The sequence below is a fragment of the Rhinolophus sinicus genome, linkage group LG06, assembly GCF_036562045.2.
Source record: "Rhinolophus sinicus isolate RSC01 linkage group LG06, ASM3656204v1, whole genome shotgun sequence".
NCBI classification, from domain to species: Eukaryota; Metazoa; Chordata; class Mammalia; order Chiroptera; family Rhinolophidae; genus Rhinolophus; species Rhinolophus sinicus.
Window position 1 is genome coordinate 18,870,544 of NC_133756.1, and position 9,965 is coordinate 18,880,508.

The 9,965-nt window shown below is 36.6% G+C and overlaps 1 protein-coding gene across 1 annotated transcript in view; it reads left to right on the plus strand.

The window, feature by feature from the left end:
- Positions 1 to 4,192, plus strand: part of LOC109434145 (selection and upkeep of intraepithelial T-cells protein 1) — a 52,436-nt gene extending 48,244 nt beyond the window's left edge. Inside the window, 3 exon segments of the mRNA XM_019710869.2 lie at positions 2,668 to 2,787; positions 3,841 to 3,936; positions 4,044 to 4,192. Of these exon segments, the coding sequence (XP_019566428.2) occupies positions 2,668 to 2,787; positions 3,841 to 3,908 (188 nt within the window). The 3' untranslated portion in view covers positions 3,909 to 3,936; positions 4,044 to 4,192.
- Positions 4,193 to 9,965: the final 5,773 nt, after the last annotated feature.

Below are 9,965 nucleotides of genomic sequence, written 5' to 3' on the forward strand. Positions count from 1 at the left end.
TTAAAACGTAAAAATTAAAAAGTTCAAAGGATCCCTAAAATTGAGGAAAGGAGGAACAGAGGAATAAGAAATAGAGAAAATAAATAATAAAATGGTAGGCTTAAATCCAAACATATCAATAATTACATTAAATGTAAATGATTGCGTTTTCTCAATTTTCTTTTTATATGTTGAAACCATAGTAAGTACATACACATTTAAAACTGATAAACTTTACTGATGAAAGAAAGCAATAATCATTACAGTGTAGCTATTAATGTTTTGCTTTAGCATCTGTTTTGTTCATTAGTAGTATGGCTACACCAGTAATCTTATGACTTGTATTTGCATTGTGTATCTTTTTCTAACCTTTTATTCAATCTTATAAAATATTTTTTATTTAAACTTTTCTGCATGCTTATGCTTTTATGTTCCTCTTGCAAAAAACATATATAATTAGATTTTAATGTTTTAATTTATCCTGTTTAATTTAACTGTCATTTAAATGGATCATTTATATCTTTTGCTTATTGATGTTTCAAATCTCTAACGTTATTTTGTGCCTATTGACCTTCCTGTTCTAGCCACATATTTCCATTCTTCTTTCACTTTTGTTTTATTGTGTATTTTTAATAATTTCATTTCCTTTTTCATAATTTTAATCATTCCATCTGTTTTCACTTATAATTGACATATAACTTATACAGTATTTCTATTATTTTAGCAGTTCCCTTAGAAATTGATATACAAATTTAAGTTAACACGTATATACTTAACTTATTAAGTCTGAAGTGAATTAATACCTTAAACACTCTCAGTAGATTAAAAAAACAAAACAAAACTTGGAATAGTTTAATAGCATTTAGCCCCATTGAGTTACATACTATATTTGCTGGGGATTTTAATTCTATGTTATTTAAGCCTCATGGGAGGTTATTTTAATTATTGCTTTATATAGCATTGCATATTTATATTTATCCACACATTTCAATGCTTTTTATCTTTATTCTTTCCTGTGTGTTAGCCTTTACAAATACTAACACATTGAGTAGTTTGTTGACCTTTACCTCACCTTTATTTCAATCACTACAGAACTTTAGTTTGCACGTTATTTTTTTTTTCTTCCAGTGCACTGAATATATTATTTCACCATTTTGGCTTCCACTCTCTCTATTCTATCGAGACTCTTCACTCTTGACTGTGATCTGTTTTTTCTCTGGTTGATCAAAAGAGTTTTTATTTGCCTTTGTGCCTGTGTGCACAAGTGCCCTCAGTGTGGGATTCCTTTTATTTTTCATAACAGGGATTTGTTGGGCTCCCTGATTTTCTAGATTAGTGTCTTTTACCAGATCTCAAATATTTTCAAATACCATTGTTTCAAACACTTCGTTTTCTCCATTCTTTAACTCTTCTTCTTGTACAACTTTATAACTAAGAATCAGAATTTCTACTTCATCCTATATGTCTCTTACCATTTCTTAATTGTTTTCACTTTTTCACTGTTTGTATCTTCCCATTTATTATCCAGTTTACTAATTATCTCCTGAAACATGACTAATCTATTGTGGGACCCAGCCTTTGACTTCTTAATTTCAGGTATTATGTTTCAATACCATCAGTCCTATTAACTATATTTTCAAATGTGCTATGTCTTGTGTTTTTATTATTTCCTGTCCTGCAGATATTTCCTAGCTTGTCTCTTTCAATTTTTGAAATATGATATGTATATAGGTGTTTTATAAAATTCTGTCTCATAATTGAAATATCTAAAACTGTTTTGCATCTGTTTCTGACTTTTGTTGAATGCTGTCTTTGTAGCTCTAATTCATTTATCAGATATTTAATAAGGGCCTACTATGTGCCAGGCACATTTCTAAATACTGGGGATTCAACAAGTAACAAAAAATTAAAAGACCCTGACCTTCCTCTGGAGCTTCCATTTTGGTGACAATGTTTTGCATTAATAGACATGAAAACTACCATCTCCAACTTCTCTATTGGTCCTTCCAGGGTCTCATCACAATGACAACATTTTAAAGATTTGAATTTAGTCATCATGGCCCCTGTATCATCATTTGCCCATTTGTTACTTAAATGGAATGACTTTGCGCGTCTTCAATATTATGATCATATCCAGGGCACATGCGTATTTGTCTTCTAACACTGAGCTGCAATTACAAACCACTTTGTTTTACCCAATTGCTCAATGGTCCAATTTATTATCTCTATGACATTTCTAGAACATTTTGCCGCTACAGCTCCTAACCAAGGGTACGAAAGCAAATGAGAGTGTGTTCATTTAAGTGAGTAGATGCCTTGCAGTTTACAGTCATGGCTCAGTCCAAATTTTATGCACCCTCTAGCTCATGTAAACTACCAAGTCTTATCCTGTCCTAAAACCTGGGGTTGCAATCCCAAACTAGACCCAGAAAAAGAAGTAAATGAGGGCTCGAAGGCAGATTTTCCTTTGCCAATGTTCCCCTTTCCCCTGTTAAGTGGGCTCTACACACCTGTTTCCTTTATTTGTGCATCTTTTCCAGTCTCTATTTTGTTTTGCATATATATGTGTGTGTGTATATGTATATATATATACACGTATATATGTATACATATACATATACATATACATATACATATACATATACATATACATATACATAGTTTTTAAAATATTTTCTTTTTTTCTAGTCTCTGTTTTAGATGACCTGTCATTTTATAGTACCTTCATGTGTGATATGTCTGTGATCGTGGGTGTGCTGATGTGCTTTTTCACCATACTGGTTTGTGTTCTACTTCGTACTCTGAAAGGTAAGTGAGACAGTGAGGGTAGGAGCTCTGACAATGTCATCTCCTGTACTTCCACCAGAATCCCTTGTGTGCTTGGCTTGCACACTGAAACTTCCAGTATAGGGTCAAATAAGCGCTAGGGGAAAAAATGGCAGCTTTACCACTCCCATTATGAGTGAAAGCTAGTCCGAAAGGGCACAGCAATCAGAAAGAAAACCAGGACAAGAACAAGAAAGGCAGGACAGAAGTATGTTTGCCCTGATTGAGGTTTGTATTTAGGCTCTGCTTCCTGTCAGAGATGGTAATGAAGGCACATGTACAGGGATAGGTAGCATACCACCCAAATCAAGAGCAATTCCCATGTAAGAGTCTCATGCCCACAACAACAACAACAAAAAACAGAAGTAACAGCATAAGAGCCAGAGAAGGGCTGTGCTCCTGCTAATACAGGCTCATTTTATCCCCTTCTTGACCCTGCTTAAGGGTTTTCCCTTCTGTCTAAAAAAAGATCCGGTAAATTCCAAATGGGTCATCACTTGGAGGTGTTCAAGTACCTACTAATGCCCCAATCCCTTGAATCAAGGGTTTTCTGTTTTGAGAAGAGACAAAGTGTGTGTCTTGTCCTGGCTTGTTTTTATCTAAGTTAAGAAATTGTAGAGGAATCAGGCTTCCTTTTATTGGACTACAATTATCAAAGGAATGGGTCATAGCTGTGACATCGGAATTAACATTCTACTTCCAAACCATGTCATTTAACTTTTTCCTTAACAAATATATTCTAAACACCCCAATGTGGAATTAGAACCAAATCTGTCTTGGGAGAGACTCTACTCCCTTATCTAAATGGTATACTCCAAGTTTATAGTAGGCAGCCCTCAGATTTTGTCACTTATATGATATTAAGCCAATATCTTTACTGCTCTCTATATATCTCTTTATCCACTCAGCTTCTTGAATAACACATGTAATTTACACAAAAATGGTTGTTGATACTGGTTTCTGCTCTAGAATTTAACTCTACAAAACATTACAATCACAGAGGTTCTTTTCTCTCTCCAATTTTGTTCTGTCTAGAAAATAAAGACTTTGATCTTGATCTTCATTGTCCTATGAATGTCAGTGAGCACCATCATGACCTTTGATGTACACTCATGATGTCCATGAATGTCAGTGAGTACCATCATGACCTTTGATGTACACTCCTTTCCTATACCTTAAATTTAATTAGGATTGAATCCATATACATTCAATAATAACACTTGCTGCTTCCTTAACAGGTTTTCTATAATCATGGACATCTGTCTCTTCATCTGAAACATAGGACACTTGAAGACAGCAGAACCAGTTATATAAAACTTTGAGAAAAAAGCACTTTGGATAAAGGGCCTGTATACTTTTGTGCAAAGTCAAATAATGAGCAATGTGTGAGAGCAAAATAAAAATTTTCATAGATATTTTGTAGTCTTTGAATGAATTTATCACATATGTATCTTTCTTGCAAATTTACATGAGAAATTATCTAAGCCAAATGTAAATTGCACCATAACAAAGAACTCAAGCAAGGGCAGTAGCTATAGGTAGAACAAGTGATAAGCTAAGAATCAAACATATCACAAAATCTAAATGTTTCCTTGAAATAATCCCTGTGTATCATAATCAGATATATAAATGGACTAAAATCTTTGATTTTCAAACTGAGACTCTATTGGATGAAATTACAAATTAGAAAATGTTTGATTTTCAGGACTTATGCTCTGATGGTTTACTTTATACATCAACTTGACTGGGCTAAGGGATGCCCAGATAACTGGTAAAACATTATCCCTGGGTGTTTTTGTGAGCATGTTTCTGGAAGAAAGTAGCATTTGAATCAATAGACTGAGTATAGCAGATGACTCTCACCAATGTGGGCAGGCATTAGCCAATTCACAAGGGGCCCAAATAGAACAAAAAGTTGGAGAAAGGGCAAATTCTCTCTCTTCTTGAGTTGGGATGTCCATATTCTTCTGCCCTTGGACATGAGAGCTCCTGGTTTTCAGGCAATTAGCCTTGAATTGGGAGTTACACTATTGGCTCCCTTGGTTCTCAGGCCTTTGAACTTGCACTGAATTATACCACCAGCTTTCCTGGTTCTCTACCTTGAAGATGGCAGATCACAGGACTTCTTGTTCTCCAAAACCACGTGGCAATTTACATAATAAATGTGTGTGTGTGTGTGTCTGTGTATAAACTTATATAATAAATTTATATGTATACATTTATATAGATATATGTAATTTATATAATAAACTTATACACACACACCGAGGTCAGACAATTAAGTTTGCAAACTCATTCTAGAAAAAGTGCTACATGCCTCATTGCTGAATATCACTATGGTCACCTTTGAAGTACTCCCCTTGGAAAGCTATGCACCAATGCCAGGGGCTAGTCCACCCTTCAAAGCAATTTTGGAACTCTTTTTCTGGAATGGCCATCAGAGCTGCCGTCATATTACACTTGATGTCCTGAATGTCATCAAAATGTTTTCCTTTCAATATTTCCTTTATCTTCAGGTAAAGAAAGAAGTCATTGGGAGTCAGATCTGGTGAGTAGAGAGGGTATTCCAATACAGTTATTTGTTTACTGGCTAAAAACTCCCTCACAGACAGTGTCATGTGAGCTGGTACATTGTCGTGATGCAAGAGCCATGAACTGTTGGTGAAAAGTTCAGATCGTCCATTTCACACAGCCTTTTCAGCACTTCCAAATAGTAAACTTGGTTAACTGTTTGTTCAGTTGGAACACATTCATAATGAATAATCTCTCTGATATCAAAAAAAGGTTAGCAACATCATTATAACAAGTTCTCAAACTTAATTGTCAGCCCTCGTATACATACCCTATTGGTTCTCTTTCTCTGGAGAACACTGACTAATATATATGCTTAAAACTTAATGATAAAATCAGTTTTGGTGTAAAAGGATGGAAAAATAAATACCTGGAAAATAGTAACTGTATAATTACACTGATACTAGTAATTATACAGAAAACATAATTGCTACTACATAATAGCAATACGTAGGTGTTGTTTTAAACTTTCGCCATTTTGGTTGGCATGTAGTGCTATCTTACTTGGGTCTTAATTTGTATATCTCTAATGACTACATATATAACCTAGTATAAAGTATAGGGCAAAGTAGAACATTTAGACATGATGTACTTGTTGACCTCAGTGCAAAATCAATCCAAGGCAACGTGTAAGTGTCCACATGAGACTTTAAGAGAGTGAACTTTTATACCTTAATCCAAAATGTCAGAGACGGATAAGATTGATGTGGACCTAACACCTGAAAGAAAGATTTTTGGAGAATGTGGGATTTGAGCTGGACTTTTAAGATAGTTAATGTTTTGGGTTTTAAAAATAAGAGAAAACAAACTAGAGGGGACACCCAGTGATGCTAAGGAATAGAGTTTTTGTAAGAAATGGCTTGTTTTTAAGCAGCCTTGTTTCTCTCCTAGGTTTGGTAACTTAAAAAGATCCCCTGCGAGATCTGCATGGTTGGATCAGAACTAGAAACACGTGAATATAGTTCTTTAAATAGCAGAGTTAAATTAGTTGTAGAATTTGAAGTGCTGAGTTCAGCATATTTTTGATAGGATTAACCTTAGTATAAGAAGAGACAAGAGAAAGCTCTCTCTCTCTCTCTCTCTCTCGCTTTCTGTGTGTGCACAAAGAAGAGGTCATGAGGGCACATGGTGATATGGCGGTTACCTACAAGCCAGCAAGGGAGACCTCACCACAAATTGACCATGTTAGCACCCTGATCTTGGACTTTCAGCTTCTGGAACTGTGAGAAAATAAATATCTGCTGTTTAAGCCACCCAGTCTATGATATTTTGTTATGTTACCCCAAGCTGACTAATACATATCATCTATAAAGCAATAAGTAAACTGGGAAAAAAATATGTTAGAAATCAACTTTTTCAGAACTCCAGAAGCTAACCAAAAGCTTGCAACAACCAGAGGGACACTTAATCAGAAAAACAAACAAACAAACAAACAAAACAAAGAGCTGAGTTTAGGTAAGACAGTGAACTTTGCGGCATTTTAATGGAACCTCATATTCTGCTTCCCAGCTCAGTGGTTATCTTGAAAATAACAGCCTGCATTCCCTGACTAGTACTGGAAGAGAGAGCAGAAATGAACCTCATTACCAAAGATACATATAAGTTGGAACCCACATGCATGAGCTAGACCATCACAAAGTTGGATTGATATCCATATCTATTCTTATTGCTTCTATTTCAGGATTATTTCTTCTGACCTTATCGAGGAGACTCTATGCAGAAGTCAGGGCAACTTTATAACAGAGTTAACACACGCATTTGGCTTAAGAGTCAGAGAAATTGAAGGAAGATTAATGGGAAGATAGAGCAATTGTAGATCTATCTGCACATTTCCCTTGTGGCCCATCCTAACTGAAAACATAAAAGAAAAGGCATTCTGGAAAGTAGTTCATCCTAGACAAGTTGATACATTATAAAGCTATCACAATGTCCTTAAATCAAACTTTTTTTATATGTGAGAAGACAGAATCATCTGAATATAAACTAAGAGAAAAAACAGACAATAGAAACCAATCCAACAGCCCTACTGTTTACTGAGATAGTAAAATTAGCTGGTAAGTTTAAAATAACTACCATGTTTCCCGGAAAATAAGACCTAGCCGGACCATCAGCTCTAATGTGTCTTTTGGAACAAAAATTAATATTATATATAAGACTGGGCCTTATATTATACATAAGAGAAGATCTGGTCTTATAGTATTATATTATATAAGACCCGGTCTTATATTATAGTAAAATAAGACCTGGTCTTATATTAATTTTTGCTTCAAAAGATGCATTAGAGCTGATGGTCTGGCTAGGTCTTATTTTCAGGGAAACAGGGTATCATTAATTTGTTCAAACATGTAGAGGAAGAGTATTTAACATTACCATAGAAGTGGAATCTATGATAGAAAAATACTTGGGATTCCCAAAAGAAGAAAATATAACTTCTGAAACAACACACTCATTAAAATAGTTTAGTAGTATATTAGGCAGAGAGAACACAGTATTAGTGAACTGGGAGACTCTGTAATTGTAAAAATCCAAACTGAAGAACAGAAAGAAGAAAGAATAGAAAATAAAGAAAAAAGCATAGGGAGATAACAAACACAATGAAAAGATCTAATATACATGTAACTGAACACCCCAAAAGGAAAAGAGCATAATGCAGAAAAAAATATTTGAAGAAATAATTGTTGGAATTTTATTTTTAAACTCATGTATGCAGGAGGTATGTGAAACCCAAGAAGGATAAATATAAATTAAACAATATCAAACACATCATAAATAGACTATGAAAACCAAATTGAAGCAAAAATGTTTAAAGCAATCTGAGAATTAAGACTGACTATTCAACATATAATACAAAAGAGATATGCAACAATGAAATAACTGATCTAACACTTTGGAAGGAAATAAGTTCCAATTAGGGTTTTGTTCCAGTTGACATTATCCTTAACAAATGTAGGTTAAAAAAAGATGATTATATCACAATCTGAGAGAAGTGAGTTTACTTTAGTTTAAGAAGATATTTACAAATACCAAGACCTCCTAATTCTTGAATCAAATTACAAACACGCTTACATCTTTACCCTGGTGTGAAAAACTCAGTCAAGGCTTGGATTTTTGTAAGCCAGTGTTTCTCCTTCAAGATTTCTAGTTTTTGTTTGTTTTGTTTGTTTTTTCCCCCCACCTGTTCAAATTTGGTTCCCCCCCCCTTCTGTCATGCAGGGTGTCATGCGGGGTCTCTACTCCCGCTCCCCACATAAGAACACAGGACATGGTGAGGCCAAAAAGGAACACACATGGAGCCATAGATAGGGGAGTCATACCACTATAGTCGCACTGGCGGCTGGGTTGGAGACACAGGAAGCAGGAGCCACACAATCCGCCACCCACTGTCTGCTTCTCTGCCAACGAACCTCACTTGCTAACTGCAATCCGCCTCTCTGCAATCCTCAATCCGCTGCTGCATAGCCACGGCAGTTATATTAGTGGCCAATGGCTCACTGATTACAGCTGACGGCCAACTAGCCACAGCTGATGGCCATCCAATAATCCTCAATCCGCTGCTGCATAGCCACGGCAGTTATATTAGTGGCCAATGGCTCACTGATTGCAGCTGACGGCCAACTAGCCACAGCTGATGGCCATTCAATTACAGTTGATGGCCATTTACTACCCGAGCCAGCACCTTTCCACATGAGGCTGAGAGCCTGGAAACTGCACTCCTGGCTCTGTCCCCATACCTTCCTTCCATCTCCCACCTGCCCCTCCATTTCAAGCCGTTGTTTCTCAGTCTAGTTGTGTAGGACACAGCTCCCTGGCCTTGCACTCCCCGTGGGCTGAAGCAGTTGGTCACCAGTCATCAACTGCTCACAGCAGCTCACAGCAGCTCTCACCGGCCACTGGCCACTCAGCAGCCTGCGCCCAGCACTCAGCAGCTCACACCAACCTCCGGCTGCTCACGGCAGCCCAGCTCCAGGGAGAGCTGTTGTTCACAATTTTAGCAGTAGAGGGCGCAGCTCACTGGCCCATGTGGGAAGGGAATCCGCAGCCTTTGGCGTTAGGAGCATGGCCCTCCAACTAAATCTTAGTTGTCCTTTCTAAGTGTACTTGCGTTTCAACATTATCTGTGTTGATGTAAATCTTTCTAAGATATAACTTTATACTTAGCATTATCTGTTGCAGTAGACTGAATGTTTGTGTCTCCCCACCCCCCAAATTCATCTGTTGAAACCCAGTCCCCAGTGTGGTGGTGTTTGGAGGTGGAGCATTTAGGATGTGATTGGGTCATGACAATGGAACCCTCATGAATGGTATCATGCCCTTATAAAAGAGGCCCCAGAGAGCTCCCTTAGCCATTGCATCACGTGAGGACACAGTGGAAAGACTTCTGCTGTCAATGAACCAGGAAGTGGGCCCTCAGCAGACACTGGATACTTGACCTTGGAATTCCCAGACTCCAGGACTGGGGGAAACAAATTTCTGTTGTTTATAAGCCACCCAATCTATAGTATTTTGTTATAGCAGCCTGAATGTACTATAACATTGGCTTAGAAATATTCATGGTATTGAAAAGAAATTTGATTATTGAATTTTATTTC